Genomic DNA, 15,987 nt, shown 5'->3' on the forward strand with positions numbered 1-15,987 from the left:
AAAAAATTAGTATATTTTAGTGAAAATAATTAATAGAAAAGTGTATGAATTATTGCATTCACTAAATTAATTTTAATGTTTTTAGTTATTTGAAAATATATCCTTTCTCTGTTGTCAAAAAAAAAAAGAAGAAAATATATCCTTTCTAAAATTGATTAACAATTTCTAAAATTTTAAATAATTTTCAACGCACTTTTAATTCGGTGGTAACTGAGACGAGACGAATCCCTTACGCAGCCCGTAACAGAGTAAAAAAAAATATGGCGACGGGATGCGACTTCTCGAAGATTCAAACCTTGGAGAGTGGTCTTTCTGCCGCCGAATTTGAGTCCGCCGTCGAGCTCACCAACTTTCCAGCCGTAATTCACATGAATCTCTCTGTGTCTTTCTCTCCTTTTGAATCTGATAATCGTCTGATTCCGTTTATGCTTCCTCGGTTCTCCTAAAGGTTTTCAGAAGATGTGTTAGTAACTGGGATGCCTGTTCTAAGTGGAATCCATTCAACTGTGGCCTTGATTATCTTGAGGTGTTTTGATTTCGATTTCGTTTCCTTTTTTTTCTTCTTCTGGGAATTGACGATTGTGTAATCTTATGCGTTAATTGGATTATATATGAAGGAACGTGCAGGTTCTGTTGAAGTGGAGGCTATGCTTTCGAGGACTGCTCCTATTTTCAATGGTGATATCAGAAGCCATGAGAGGGTATTAACTCCATTTCCCCTCCTCGGTTCTTATACATATACTGCTAGTGTCTCTTAGAATCACAATATGCTTTGCTTTGTTCTTTGTAGGTATCATTGCCGTTCTCGGAGTTTATCAGATTCTGCAAGCAGCATATGATAAGCAAAGAGAATGGTTCCTGTGTTAATACTATGTCTCCAGATTTTACTCCTTTAGCTGAGAACCATATACCTGGACAAATATACCTAGCACAGGTTCGTAATGATATCTAGTTTTCGTCTTTGTGCTTTTGGTGTATGTATATTTTTCCCCCTTGGGTTGAACTTACATATATGATGTGTATATGTTTTTCCAGTTTCCAATTCTGAATGATGAGAAAGAAGAGAAGGTTCAACTCAAGATTCTGAGACAAGACTTCCAGACGGTAGGCGTAGTTCTTTCCAATTCTTGTTTCTACGTACGTTGCTGCTTAACTTGAAACTTTCTTAACATCAACTAACTTGATTGATGCAGCCCTCACCTTTAGTGGGAAAGTCACTGTCTTCTATCAATATCTGGATGAATTCTTCACAAGCTCGATCAACTACCCACTATGATCCACATCATAACCTTTTATGCATAGTCTCAGGGCGTAAAAAAGGTTAGCCCATTGTTTTCCTTCACGTCAAAGTGTCAGGTAGTTGTTCCTGTTATTTTTGTCTTTAGTGGAGTTAAATTGGTAACGTTATGGTCCAACTATAAACAAAATTAATTCACAGAAATTAAGGGCATGTGGTTTCTAGAATGCCAATTCAGCTAGTTTGAAGTCAGTTTAAGGTTCATCTGAAATATTGGCATATTCAGTCATCATTTGACTATATGTTTTATGCTTTCTTACATCTAAATTCCTTCATATTACAGTTGTTTTGTGGCCTCCTTCCGCCAGTCCCTCACTCTATCCGATGCCTATATATGGAGAAGCGTCAAACCATAGGTATCGTTATTCTTGGACTTTCTGTGTACTTTGCTTTGTGGTTACATCGTAGGGAAACTTATCAATTTCTGGACCTTAGCAACTATTGCAAAACTTTTCAGTGATTTTCCTGTGCTAATGTTTGTTTACATCATTTTTCATGGCCTATTATGTTTGTTGTTCATGTAGTTCGGTTGGTCTAGATAATCCAAATTTATCTGATTATCCAAGAGCAGAGCATTCCCTGAAGCAGTCACAGGAGGTTACTCTCGACGCTGGTGATGCAGTATTCATTCCTGAAGGCTGGTGAGTATACTCATATTTTCTCAGAAAAGCTCTCTTAGTAGCTCATAGGTTTGCATTTCAGAATAAGGTGAATATTATAAGATATCCTGCATCATCTGTATCAAACTTTTTTTCGTAATCACTTGTAGTTATCATGTTTCTGTTTAGTCTGTGGGTTTGTATATGAGATACCTAATGTCATATAGTATGCATGTGCCTACTTCTGCCTCTGATCCAGACGCTTCTTGACATGGAAGTCCTTTAGGTTTTAACTAGACACAAACAAAGATGTTTGAAATGTCAATTTGGTTAGCTAGCTAACTTGAATCATGCTAATAAAAGTGACACTTCTTTTGAACATTCAGTAGGCAGGTTGATGTACTTCAGATTAAGTATAATTTCACTTATGCAGGTTCCATCAGGTAGATAGTGATGACCTGACTATTGCTGTCAACTTTTGGTGGCAATCAAACATTATGTCTAATATGCCTGAACATATGGATTCATATTATCTGCGCCGAATCACAAGAAGGTCTTGATTACAAATCTTGGATTCTTATACAGAATATCTTGTCTTACCATTTTTGTTTTGTTGCCTAACCTCTGTTCCCTTTTCTTGCATGTGTCTGGATTTTGTGTCATACATCAAGATTGATAGACAGAGAAATGGTGTGTAAGTTATCCTGTCTCAGCAGTAAAGATTGTTAGAGTTATGATATGTTTCTTACTCATCCTGATTTTGATCTAAAAGTGTATGTTTGTCTTCTCACCTTTGCTTGTAACATGGATATTGACAGAGCCTGTTAGTTTCGAAGCCTTCATCAACTGATGTGAAGCAACTGTCTAAGCATATTGACCATTCTCACGTTGGGATGGCAGGTAATAAGACCTGATGGTGTTAATTATGAGAAAACCTTCAGTTTTCATTCTGACTTGGCTAGTAATGGAATGACTGCAGAAGGTGGGAATGGTAACTCAGAAAATGAAAGCGCTAAGAAAGGCCTCAGCACATTGTGTGAAAGAACGTCATTGGATGATCTGGATCCTTCTGCTTGCCTTGCACTTCATGAGCTTATTTCCTTAGTCCATGACCATGTTAATGCTGTTGATACAAGTAAAGGACGGCAGTATACTTCACCTAGTTGTTCAGACCCAGTTACAGAGGGCAGAAAAAGCAAGATCCTGGCGAATGCGTTGCCTTGTTTAGAAGATGATCGCATTGCCCATATGCTCTGGGATCTGGAAGCATTTAGACTTCGAGATGTACTCCTTGCAATGGCAGTAAGTTTACCCTGAAATGCTTTACTTTACTGTGTTTATCCTCACATGGTATTGCTGTAGCTGAAGTTAGGTTACCCTAATACTATTTTGACTATGTGGCCTCATCTCTGGTTATATATATTACAAGAAGATTTTGTTTGCTTTTGCGCACTTCATCGTTTGTTATTACATGATATAACTCATTTCAGCGTTATTTCCCAAGAACCTTAGAAGCGTTAATACTTCACATGCTCTCACCCATTGCTGCGGAAGTTCTAACACAGAAGTTTGATGAGATTGACCAACACACTGGTGAAGAAGACANTTCATTCTGACTTGGCTAGTAATGGAATGACTGCAGAAGGTGGGAATGGTAACTCAGAAAATGAAAGCGCTAAGAAAGGCCTCAGCACATTGTGTGAAAGAACGTCATTGGATGATCTGGATCCTTCTGCTTGCCTTGCACTTCATGAGCTTATTTCCTTAGTCCATGACCATGTTAATGCTGTTGATACAAGTAAAGGACGGCAGTATACTTCACCTAGTTGTTCAGACCCAGCTACAGAGGGCAGAAAAAGCAAGATCCTGGCGAATGCGTTGCCTTGTTTAGAAGATGATCGCATTGCCCATATGCTCTGGGATCTGGAAGCATTTAGACTTCGAGATGTACTCCTTGCAATGGCAGTAAGTTTACCCTGAAATGCTTTACTTTACTGTGTTTATCCTCACATGGTATTGCTGTAGCTGAAGTTAGGTTACCCTAATACTATTTTGACTATGTGGCCTCATCTCTGGTTATATATATTACAAGAAGATTTTGTTTGCTTTTGCGCACTTCATCGTTTGTTATTACATGATATAACTCATTTCAGCGTTATTTCCCAAGAACCTTAGAAGCGTTAATACTTCACATGCTCTCACCCATTGCTGCGGAAGTTCTAACACAGAAGTTTGATGAGATTGACCAACACACTGGTGAAGAAGACAGGTTTGTTCTGAAGCTCTGTTGTGTTTTATTTTTTTTTTCAATACTTTGAAACTGGAGTGTAACTTGTTATTTTTCTTCCTTATTTCTGTTCCATTAAAAGGAACCATTTCTTTCGAGAATTTTATGGTGCCTTCGATGATGAAGCAGCTGCAATGGATATTATTTTAAGTAGGAAAGAGGCTTTTGCATTTCAGGTATGTTCACTAGCATAACTTTGTCGAAATGTTTGGCATCATGCTGATATATGCATAAACCCGGTTACAAGAATCTCTAACATCTATTTGATGATATATGTTTTGGCATCTGGACATGAATCCATATTGTCAACTCAGGATCTCTCCTCTTCTAACGTTAGATGCCTTGTTGAGAGCATTGTTATAAGCAGTACCAAAGAACTTTAACTGACTAGTTGATGCAGAAAAGACTTATCTGCACAGTCTTTGAAGTTTCATATAAACATAAAGTTTTATATACTTTTGTTGTACAGGCCTTTAAGAATGTACTAGACAAGTTTTTGGCGGTCAACATTGCTTCACCAACATGGAACATCTGAATGGGAACTGTGTGATATGACAAGAAAGGATGTTGCTGTTGATATGGAAAAGTTCGTGTCATATTAGTTGGGAAGCTGATAAAAATGTTGCTTGTTGACCTACACGAGTGTGGCAGCTCTAGTCCCGCGTTCTCAGCCGATTCAAGTATGCACAACAATCTCCGTTTCCCTTCTATCTCGTGCCCCTCACCTTCAGGACTGATCAGCTTCACTCTACGAGATGCTTTTGCCAGCACCTTCACATACTAATTGCCTTTCGACAAAAACGATAAGCCATAAGTTTTGTTGAGCCTGGTCGTAAGCTGAGCAGAGCAGATGATGGTAGTACTAAACGGATTTTTATGATGCAAGAGAGTACATTACTTGATCTATCAATTATGCTTTGGCTTTGGTTGAAATTTGAAGTACATTACTTGATCTATCAATCGAAACCCTAGTTTTTGCATGATCAATGGCGGATGAAGCTTTTGAATATACCAATGACACCAGAAATTCCGAATTCGATAAGGAAATTAAGAAGGTGATATAGTTTCATAATTTTGTTAGAAATACCTGTCTAGCAAGAAAATGATTGTAAATATCAAATGGAAACCAATTATGAATTCGTTGGCTGTAAAACTTGTATTTCCATTGAGTTTTGAACAAAAAGGCTATGTTTCGCTTGCGGAGCTTGTTACTCTCTATGCATACAATCACATTTTTATCACTTGTAGGAAAGTCTCTCACCCATGCACAACTGTGCGTGTTCAATTTGTGTGGGTTCACAAGATGTGCTTCTGTACAGAACTACAGATATACAAAAATGTAGAAAGATCAAATGTCAGGACCGATGGATTTATTGTACTTCTAATGTCTCGCAACGAATGATTCGATAAGTGGGTTCACCATCTCCGGTTTCTCGTCCTGCAAACTTTACAGAAACATAATAATAAAAAGAAAACAAAGGTAGGTTACTTGCTGCCTTTCCATCTTAAGAGGGAAGCAGAGAGAGAGAGAGAGATACCTGAGGACAGTGGCTGGCTTCAGGAAGAACAACGAAATCTTCAACTGCGTCAAAGTTGCTATATGCTCCTCCAAGTTCAATTGGCTCCCATGGATCTTTCTCTCCTCATGCAATTAGAACCGGCACTGCAATGCAACAGCTAGAGAATCTTATATAATAAAGAAAACAACTTGAATCAAACTAGTACAGTATATTATAAAAAGTTCAATTTTTCTTCTACTTTTTAATCATAATTTCTAATAATAATTTTCTGTTTTATTTCTTCGTTATAATAGAAATGATTCACATAATATGATTATTAATTTATTTTGTAATTTTATTCTAATTATAATAAACTAAAGTATATTTTAATATAGAGTTTATTCTAAAACTTTCTTCTAGAATTTAACACCTGACATCTAAAGATTTAACATCTGTAAAAAAAACAACTTGAATCAAAGTAATATATTATTAGATGTTCAATTTTTCTTCTACCTTTTAACCATAATTTCCAATAATAATTTTATATTTTATTTCTTCACTGTAATAGAAATAATTCACATAATATGATTATTAATTTGTTTTGTAATTTCACTCTAATTATAGTAAACTAAAATATATTTTAATAAATAGAATTTATAAATATTTTAAGAGAAATAGCTGAATACACATTTCATTTTAAGAGAAAACAAAATGTATATTTAAAATTACAATTTGATTAGCTTGAAGTTCTTGTCATATATTAATAATTATAGTAATTTCAAAATTCTATATTCAAACCAAACAATCAGTTTTTTTTATTCACAATAAATTTATTTTATGATTTTTTCACATATTTTATTAACTTACATATTCTATCAAATATTTTGTAACTCTCATATTATAATCATATTCATATTTTAAGGCACTTAATTTCAATTAATTGTAATTATTTATTTGTGTTTATGTTATTTTTTTCACCTCCATAGTAATTATAACATTTTAATGAACAATTAATGAAAATTTAAAATAGAATAAATAATAAAAGATATTAATATTTAATTATTGTATTGTAATTATTCTATACTTTATGTAAGAGTTCAACATGTGTGTATGATATATATATATATATATATGTAAGATATGATATATATATTTTTGTTTTAAAATATGATGAAATATTTAACTTTTCTATATCTAAATTGTTCTTAATTATTTTTGGGGATATTAGTACTACATATATTATTCCTATATTATGAACATCAAGATGTATAGTTTTATTTTCAATTCTACTTGTCATCCTTAAGATATGTTGCGTATTTTCTATTTTGCTTTTATTTTTATTCATTTTAAGATAAATAATTCACATGAAATTATTATGTAACTATTTTTTAATTTCTATTCACTTATTAATATTATTCTAATCATATATCATTTATCAGTATATATTTAATTAACATATATATATATATATATAATATGTTTATATTAATTTATAAAAACCAAATTATTGTTTGTAAATATATATAAGTTAGGTTTTGGTCTCACTTGTACTGGTATAATAATTATAATAATTGAATCATTTTCCATATGATTTTTATATATGACTTCATCAATCATCTCGGAAAAACGTCTTTAGTTTTCGATTAATCATCTCGAACAATATTTATTTTCATAATGAATCTAAATAATATAATAAACAATAGGTATGTTTTCTTGCATTTGTTGGATAGTGGAAAAACTATTGAATGAACTAAGAAAGCTATAAATCCATAAATGAGGGAAATGTTTCTTAATTTTTGTACAAATTTTGAAAGATACTTGTTTAAAAGAATATTTATGTAATACAAACTATTAAATAATCAATTTATTCAATAAGTTACTAAACTCTTTGGGTCACAAAGATCCCGATCACAATGTGACAATGTCCTTGATTCTTCTAATGCTGCTATTGAAGCCGGCGTAGACTCCTCCACACTCTCTTTTATGGTTCAGGTGGAAGCTTATATAAAGCTTCACCTTCTTGATGAAGCAAAACAACTGTTTGATAAAGCTCCCGTTCTTCTTTCTCCAAAAGAATACTTTTGTGGCATGACTGCACTTCTATATGTGCAGCATGTCACAAAACTACTCTTGGATTGAAGCAGTTCTTTACATTATTGTGCTTTGTGTTAATGCAGAAAAGTTTAAGTCAGACTTGCTGAAGATTGCGATGACTACGTTATGTTCAAAAATTCTTTCACAGGACAAGTACATTTTGCAGAAATGGCCGTGGATGCTGTTTTCAGGCTAAAGGTATCATCTCTGCCTCCTTTCAAAATCTGTCAGCATTTCGTTCCTTCCTTATATTTCTCTAGAATTTATGTGATCAATTTTATTAAATAAAAGGGTGATTTACCTAAAAACCCACTTTATAAAAAACGTTTGCGAGAAAACGCACTTATAGATGGTGGACATTTTGACATTTTGGAGTGTCTTTTTTACTAACTTACTTATCCTTTGTTGGAAGTGGTAAAGTGAATGATAATAGTTAATGAGAGATTTATTATTTTGTTAGTTAAGATATGACAGAGAAGTTAGGAGAAAAATTAACAAATTTAATTAAAAATGAAAGGCCTCTGACTTCTCTTTCTCCATCCACCATAACAAGATTGCGTCATATCGGCCGGTATCTTGTTATATAATCAAGCTCTAAACAAGGAGGAATCAAACATTGTTAATATCACAACACATTGTGAATATGATAAGAAACTGCTGTCTTGTTCCAATTCACCAGAACCAAAGACAAGTCTTATAAACTTCAGCCCTCACTAACTGCTAACTAACAAACTCACCACAGCTACAATCTGCTAGTTATATACTAGAGACCTATAGCTATAGGTAAAGTTTGAGCAGATGAATTTCTTCAACTAGACCCAATGCATCTTAGCTTATCAGACAATCCTGGTTCTTCTGAGATATAAACTAAACTTTTTGCCTTGCCGAGGGCACGGAGGAAACGTTTGCCATCGGTTGGTCTGTTCGATATGATATGACTGTCGTACAACAAAGGAGAAACAAAACTAGGACCACGAGGCAAATATGATCGGAGCAAAGTGTTTCTGTTAAATCTAAATCCTACACAGAACCTCATCATATGGAAGATTTATACACACCATATCATGGACTTACTTATAAGACCAAGTGTTAGCAAGAAAATGATTGTATATCAATTGGAAACCAATTATGAAATTTTTTGTATATAACAAATGAAAATGATTGTCATTAGAATTCTCTTGCGGAGCTTGTTACTCCCATCAATATCTCTATGCATAATACAATCACAGTTTTGTCACTTGTAGGAAGTCTAACCTTTGACAGTTCATGCACAACTCTGTGAGTGTTCAATTCGTGTGGGTTCACAAGAAGATGTGTTTCTCTACAGAACTACAGATATATATACAAAAATGTAGAAAGATCAAACGTCTGGACCGATGGATGTATTGTACTTTCAATGTCTCGCAACGAATGATTCAATAAGTGGGTTCACCATCTCCGGTTTCTCGTCCTGCAAATTTCACAGAAACATAATAATAAGAAGAAAACAAAGGTAGCTTACTTGCTGCCTTTCCATCTTAAGAGGGAAGCAGAGAGAGAGAGATACCTGAGGACAGTGGCCGGCTTCAGGAAGAACAACGAAATCTTCAACAGCGTCAAAGTTGCTATATGCTCGTCCAAGTTCAATTGGCTCCCATGGATCTTTCTCTCCCCATGCAATTAGAACCGGGCACTGCAATGCAACAGCTAGAGAATGTTAGACTACATCTTTAGCTTTACTCTATGGTTAAGAACAAGACCGAGTAACGAACCTTGACCAGTGGGAGTAAATCCTCTGGAAGCGGTCCACCGGAATAACAGATGAATTCAAGGAAGACATCAACGGCACCAGGCTCAAGCCCTGGACGTAGTATTGCCTCAACTAGTTCATCAGTCACTTGCGAGCTATCATGGTAACACTAATTCCAAATTCACAAAAACAAACACAAAACTTTCTAAAGCACAAATACAAAACATAAAACCATTCTTTGTGTGTTTCTTTAGATGCAAACCATCAATACCTGACAAAGAATGCTTTTAACTGTCTCTGGTTTAGCAATGCTCTTGAAAAACAATTTTCCAACCGGAGTGTTCCTAAGTAAATTCTGGAATGATTTGATGAAAGGTCTTCCAATCAATGGTTGTTTCTTGATATGAAGCATGCGGAGGGATATGTTAATAAGCATAAGCCCTCTGCATATCTCTGGCTTACTTACTGCTGCCTGAAGACCAACAAGTCCTAATGAACACCAATCTCTTTGTCATATACTAAACCAAAAACAAAAAAAACTTATAAACCGAAAGATTTGCAACTTCAATCAAAGCTCTACCTCCGATAGAGTTGCATATAAAGAAGGCTTTATCTTTGACCACATCAAGACAGAAATCATTGAGTTGCTCACCCCATGTCTCAAAAGTGTAAAATGGTTCTCCACCAAACTCACGAGGATTCGGTTTATCGGAGTATCCATATCCAATAAGATCAATAGAGTAAACTCTATGTGTTTTCCCAAGAATAGGTGTGTTCTTCCTCCAATGATCACTGATAACAGAACAAACGAACACGTGAGGAAAAATGCTAAACTATAATTCTCAATTCCCTGACCAGGAATCCAAAACCTCAGTTATATAAAAGGCCTTTCAAGACTTGAGAGATCAATAATATGTTAAAGATACCTATCAGCAAGCAAATTAAGGTTGGGATAATGAGTTAGACCTGTTAGCACCGAAACCATGAACCAAGACCAAGGCAGGGCCAGTGGTTCCAGCACACTGATATCTTATCGAGTAACCTTTCCACTTCCATGTCCTGCAAAACACCAATGAAAAAAAAAAACACATTTCGTCAATCTTTGGGAATTTTAATCAGAGACAACAGAGAGGGGAGGTGATTTTACAAGGTTTGAACTTGTAGCTCGTCAGAAGAAGCTTCGTCCGTGACCGAAGAACATGAGACGAACCCAATTCCTCTCGGACTTGAAGATCTTACGATACTAGTCAAATTCGATTGTCGGAGGAAATGGGTATCGGTGAAACTGATAAAAGAAGAGTTCTTGACACGGAACAGCGACGGTGATTTGAAGTTGGTGAGTGGTAGAGCTGCAAAAGTACTAGTCTTCGCCATTAATTTTTTACGGTGTGGTTTCGTTCTGAGTTGAGAGAAGACAGTATATGCAATAATATCTTTTGCCTAAAACCGTTTTGGAGTTGTTACGAAGACAAGTGTTCCCATTTGGACCAACCGTAATTTTCCTTACTCATGTCCACGTCCACGTCCACGTCTTTGCAATTAGCATAAGTCTTACTTTACTTATTAGGTGTGTCAAAAAACTCAAAGCTAATGTGAGAGGTGTGAGCGTAAGAGGATGCCTGAGAAAGATTCCGAACACAAGAAGGGGTATATTGTTTTTGCCCATAATATTCATATTGTACATGCCAAAGAATAGACATTTTCATATACACACACACTGCTCTTTTGACTATAACAATAATATGTAAATCAGACTAAGAAAACTCAAAAGTCCTAAAAGCTGAGAAGCGGTTTGACAAGGTTTACTGTTGTGGTGTGCGCAGCCTTCTTTCACCCAACAACCTCTGAGTCATCAGAAGGCCAAATCACTGTCTCCATCAGGCGTTCACGCATCAACGCCAAGTTCTCATCTGATATATCTTGGTATATCTTCCCATGGTCGCATTTCTACAAGGCATCAAACTATACAACATTAAAATTTTGGTCTTTGCTGGTTCTCATGGCAGGAAATAAACAGAACTGGAGCGAGATTTAGCAGGCGATTTTTTTACCTTGATCCACTTGCCATACAAGTGGAGACGCGTAATCATCACTCTTTCTGCAAGCTCCTGATTCTCCTACAATTAGTTGAGACCAAAAAAAAATTCAAATGTGTGTGTTTGTGCTCTCAAATAAGACACAAACGTACTCCTCCTTCTCCCCAAGTTGATATCTTTCATATCAACCTCTAAACAAGGAAGAATCAACCATTGTTAATATCACAACACATTGTGAATATGATAAGAACAAACCTATGGAACTGCTGTTCTTGTTCCAATTCACCAAAACCAAAGACGAGTCTTATAAACTTCAGCTCTCACTAACTCTGCTCACTAACAAACTCACCATAGATACAATCTGCTACATTCAATCCTAGGCTAGTTATATACTAGAGACCTATAGGTAAACTTTGAGCAGATGAACTTATTCAACTAGACCCAAAGCATCTTGGCTTATCAGACAATCTCGGTTCTGGTGAGATATAAACTATAACTTTCTATACCTTGCCGAGTGCACGGAGGAAACGTTTGCCATCGGTTGGTCTGTTCGATATGATATGACTGTCACATAACAAAGGAGAAACATAATTAGGACCACAAGGCAAAAATGATCGGAGTAAAGTGTTTTTGTTACACAGAACCTCATCTTATTGGAGATGTATACAAACCATATAAAATGGACTTACTTATAGAACCAAGTGTATTGGGGAGGATTCATCTCGTAGAGCTGATGAAGAACCGTCCTCACAGCTTTGTATGTGAAATAATTAACAATTTGCTGCAAATTTAAAAGTAAACCATTATAAGCTTATTATTGCCAAAGGTCAAATCTTTCTCTACAGGGTTCATGCAAAAACAAAAAAAGATATAACCTTTTGTACATCACCGAAGGTATCTTCGTAATTCCCAGCAATGTCCTCATTCACAATCAAGAGCTTTTTGCTCCTTCGATTCGCAATCCTCGATACCCGTTTCGGAGAAAGCCTAAAAACAATGCGTGAGCCAGTAAAAGAGCTGCCTAATTCCAGATTTCTTGTACTGCTAAGGATCTTCTTCCTCGGAGAGCTCCTGATGTTGTTACCCGCATCCAGACATAAACATGGACTGCTCGACGAGTCCATCACCGATGAGCCAACGACAAACCAAGCACCCACCATTACTCCAAACAGCAAGATCAAGACTTTTTTCACAAAACAGAATCAAGAAACAGTTTGGTAAGATTCCTTTGGATCGGTTTGTAAGAATCAGTGGGAAAGGAATATGGAAGATAAATAAAAACCTCTGCTTTGTAACATAACAAAACAGAGAACACGAATTGGGTCTGTAAGATGGAAATTGCCCGTTGAATCTTAGCCAGTCAAAATCAGAGAGTTTTGATATTTATTTATTGATTTTTAATTTGCTAGCAAGCAAAGGCAAAGACAAACTAGAAAAGCAAACCGGGTTGGCTTTCGGGTTTACGTGGACGCCTCTGTAGAATAAGGTGTGTTTTTTCTTGTCGTCTTGTAACCTGTAACTTGGAAAAACACATGGGAGAAATTGCAGATTCACGAGAAAGTCTTCAGATTTACGAGTTCGGGCATTGGTCTAAAATGATTATGAATCTGGACACAGTCAAAGGCCGGCAATTTTTGGTTACCAATGGAGAAAAGAAGTTTGTTATAAGTCTAGACCATCTTGTTGGCATACATACATAAGGAACTTTACCACTAACCCAACCACCAACACTTGTGCTTGGTACTTTTCCCTCATCACAGCCACTAAAACCCTTATGGACACCAAGGATGATTAGTCGATGGTTTCAAACTGGAACGTGTTCATAGTATAGTCTGTACAGAATCGAGGATCTCAATCAGATCACTGTCTAGGGATTCTATTTGACATTTGAAATAATATATTGGCTCAACCTCAAAGAATGCATCTTCCATTCATTATGCCATAGATGATCCAGCTACAGAGCTACTAGTAGTAGGGAACTTGAACGGGCACAGTTTCACCATGATGGTGAGGAATGGACTATATAGATAACAACATTTTCGTGGAAACCAGTTTTACTTTTAACAAGACTTACATAGTGCATAATATTAAACACTTCATACCAAGTCTTATAAAGAAGACTTGTCTAGTTATTGTATGTATATGTACAAACTTGACTTGAGACTCAACTTCATCTGCGTATTGTCACAGATTCTGTGGTTGCAAAGACAAAGAGTGTTTACTCGGTGATTAACATTTCCCCTTCATCCATCATTCCTTGAAGCTTCCCTTTCTGAGAAAAAACAAAAACTACTGTTATTACAGGTATCACCAAATTCCTACAATCCAGCCTGAATCACTTTTGGGAGTTGGCTGGATTGAAAGGATCCTAAGAAATAACCATTCCAGAAACCAAACAAAAACCATCAAAAGATTGGAAAGCAATTACAACTGATTGCATAATGATCCGCTATAGAATTATAAAACAAACAGCATCTCACGTTTATCAGCTACCTCTAAAGCTATCAATACAAACTAAAAGATCACAAGAGAACTAAACAGAGGAAAGAACTGCTACTTTAAGTTTCAACAATCTAAAAGAACAGCAATGTGAAAGCATGGTTTGACGTTTCTTCTCTCAAATCTTAATTAGATCATTTTCAAACCCCTTATCAAAGTTTAGTCTGATTCTCTAAGGATTGTTCTTTTAGCCCTTATTGTGTTTGAATTCCACGAAAGCTACCATGTTGTTCCTCAATAGATATGTAAATCACATCCATCAAACCAAGTCATTAACCCATAGATCCACAGCCCTAAAGATATGAAGAAACAAGCTACAAATCCACAAAAATATCAGTATCTCAGACAAACCCTTTTCCTAAAAATCCTCTAGAACCCTAAAACCAAGAAAAGTATTCAATTAAATCATCCAAATCCAAATTAACGAAACCCCATTCGCACCAAAAAATTGTATCTTTTACCTCGAGAAAACTCTTCCAGGAATCACCACAAGAGGAGCCAGAGACACCATTATCGTGACACGAACGCACAGTCTTAAACTGGTCAATATCAAGCTTCTTGTTGATAAACCCAACTTTAAAGTAGATAGAATCAGAAGGTGGGAGATCAACCTTGATCTCATCAACATCGAGCCAAATAAAGAACCTCCTCACCTCAATACCTTTGAGCTCAGTAATCGAGCCGTAACCGATACGCCCAGATATGGTCTTATCGTAGCGAACGAGGTAGTCGAATTCGATTTCGCAGGAATCGGGCAAATGGACAACGAATCGGCCATCGTCGGAGAGGGTGAAGTTGGTGACGTTGTCTGGTAAGAGACCGCTTGGGAGACCGTACTTTGGGAGGAGCTCGTAAACGGTGGAAATTGAATCCGGGTCGGGTTCGTTGAGGGAATGGGTTGTTGGAGTAAAGAGGGTGAGAGAGAAGAAGAAGATGAAGATACGGTAAAGGGCCATACTTTGTTTGGAGGATAGAGAGAGATCAGAAGAAGAAGACTTTAATATGAAAATTTAATGGGTTATGTTAGACTGTGGACTGTGGAGGATCGTTAATTTGGGTTATGTAGACTTAATATGAAAATTTAAGGCGTAATTTGAGATTAATTTGGCTCTTTTTCTAATTTTTTTGTTTTGTTTTGAAGAGTAGAGAGGATTGTACACGTAATTTGATAAAGAATCATCGGAATATTCCACAAAATTCAACTTTACAAGTCATTTTTTTTTTTTTGTTGAACAAATTTCAACCTTTACAAGTCAAGTCGCCTAATATCTACTTTTTTTTCAGGTCACCAATATTATCTGAAAACGTTTTTTTTTTTTTTTACCAAAAAATTAATAATTTCACAAAGTTGTTTGTATACAATTTAAGAAAATAGTTAACAATTTTGGAGAATTACATGTATTAGATTAGATTTACGGCACGTTCATATATAATAACACAATCTATATATGGATGGTCTCTTTTTTTTTTACATCAATATGGATGGTCTCTTATATATCTAGTGTCATTCAGATAAATACAGCTATGTCTCTATATATGTACACACATCATGAGAAATAGGTTGTTTTCTATCGGTGGCCATGATTTCTCAAGCTTGTGACTTAATTCCACTTTGTGACTCGGCATCATGAACTTCAACCATGGTCATCATGATCTCGGCCATGTCTTTGGATTCCTTTGTTCGAAGCGCATAGTATTCAATTTTCTCACCGTAGATTCTTTGCAAAAATATATAGAACGACATTGCAAAGATGGTCACAACCACAAGAAACCAGCTGAATTGGATGTTTACCAATGATATTGCCCTATGAAGAGCTTTGACGCTTGAGCATCTTATGGTATGTTTACCTTCTTCAATGTGAAGAAAGCAATCCTTGGGAACCAAACTTGGCGTCCAAAGCATGCAAGCCATTGTCATAAGCCATATTCCTTGGAAGGAAACACTAA

General features: G+C 35.9%; 5 protein-coding genes across 6 annotated transcripts in view; 1 reads left to right on the forward strand and 4 right to left on the reverse strand.

The window, feature by feature from the left end:
• The window catches only part of LOC104770356 (tRNA wybutosine-synthesizing protein 5-like), a 7,139-nt gene extending 1,973 nt beyond the window's left edge, over positions 1-5,166 (forward strand). The window contains exons 4-16 of one of the 2 annotated variants that reach the window (XM_010494761.2): positions 618-701; positions 791-934; positions 1,036-1,104; positions 1,194-1,320; positions 1,581-1,653; positions 1,822-1,938; positions 2,330-2,449; positions 2,568-2,586; positions 2,715-2,796; positions 2,876-3,198; positions 4,050-4,165; positions 4,266-4,359; positions 4,653-5,166. In XM_010494761.2, coding sequence (XP_010493063.1) covers positions 618-701; positions 791-934; positions 1,036-1,104; positions 1,194-1,320; positions 1,581-1,653; positions 1,822-1,938; positions 2,330-2,449; positions 2,568-2,586; positions 2,715-2,796; positions 2,876-3,198; positions 4,050-4,165; positions 4,266-4,359; positions 4,653-4,718 — 1,434 coding nt within the window. In that variant the 3' untranslated portion in view covers positions 4,719-5,166. Of the gene's footprint in view, positions 1-617; positions 702-790; positions 935-1,035; positions 1,105-1,193; positions 1,321-1,580; positions 1,654-1,821; positions 1,939-2,329; positions 2,450-2,567; positions 2,587-2,714; positions 2,797-2,875; positions 3,199-3,400; positions 3,496-4,049; positions 4,166-4,265; positions 4,360-4,652 lie in introns of those variants that run through there. The other variant, XM_010494760.2, reaches the window with a different exon arrangement.
• LOC104736051 (pheophytinase, chloroplastic) lies at positions 8,903-10,937 on the reverse strand. The gene is made up of 7 exons (XM_010494762.1): positions 10,653-10,937; positions 10,472-10,564; positions 10,086-10,297; positions 9,777-9,994; positions 9,528-9,674; positions 9,323-9,448; positions 8,903-9,226 (listed from the first exon to the last, which is right to left on the reverse strand). The coding sequence occupies exons 1-7, from the start codon at positions 10,877-10,879 to the stop codon at positions 9,170-9,172; spliced, it is 1,080 nt and encodes a 359-aa protein (XP_010493064.1). The 5' UTR covers positions 10,880-10,937; the 3' UTR covers positions 8,903-9,169.
• On the reverse strand, positions 11,133-12,925 carry LOC104770358. The gene is made up of 5 exons (XM_010494764.2): positions 12,417-12,925; positions 12,231-12,322; positions 12,048-12,105; positions 11,557-11,622; positions 11,133-11,452 (listed from the first exon to the last, which is right to left on the reverse strand). Exons 1-5 carry the CDS (start codon positions 12,699-12,701, stop codon positions 11,336-11,338), a joined length of 618 nt encoding a protein of 205 aa, XP_010493066.1. The 5' UTR covers positions 12,702-12,925; the 3' UTR covers positions 11,133-11,335.
• On the reverse strand, positions 13,544-15,067 carry LOC104770359. Its single transcript, XM_010494765.2, has 2 exons — positions 14,502-15,067; positions 13,544-13,813 (listed from the first exon to the last, which is right to left on the reverse strand). The coding sequence occupies exons 1-2, from the start codon at positions 14,994-14,996 to the stop codon at positions 13,760-13,762; spliced, it is 549 nt and encodes a 182-aa protein (XP_010493067.1). The 5' UTR covers positions 14,997-15,067; the 3' UTR covers positions 13,544-13,759.
• LOC104772382 overlaps positions 13,566-15,987 on the reverse strand; it is an 8,131-nt gene continuing 5,709 nt past the window's right edge. Inside the window, exon 3 of the mRNA XM_010497006.2 lies at positions 13,566-13,781. Coding sequence (XP_010495308.2) covers positions 13,760-13,781 — 22 coding nt within the window. The 3' untranslated portion in view covers positions 13,566-13,759. The remainder of the gene's footprint in view (positions 13,782-15,987) is intronic.

Source organism: Camelina sativa, chromosome 20, assembly GCF_000633955.1.
Source record: "Camelina sativa cultivar DH55 chromosome 20, Cs, whole genome shotgun sequence".
NCBI classification, from domain to species: Eukaryota; Viridiplantae; Streptophyta; class Magnoliopsida; order Brassicales; family Brassicaceae; genus Camelina; species Camelina sativa.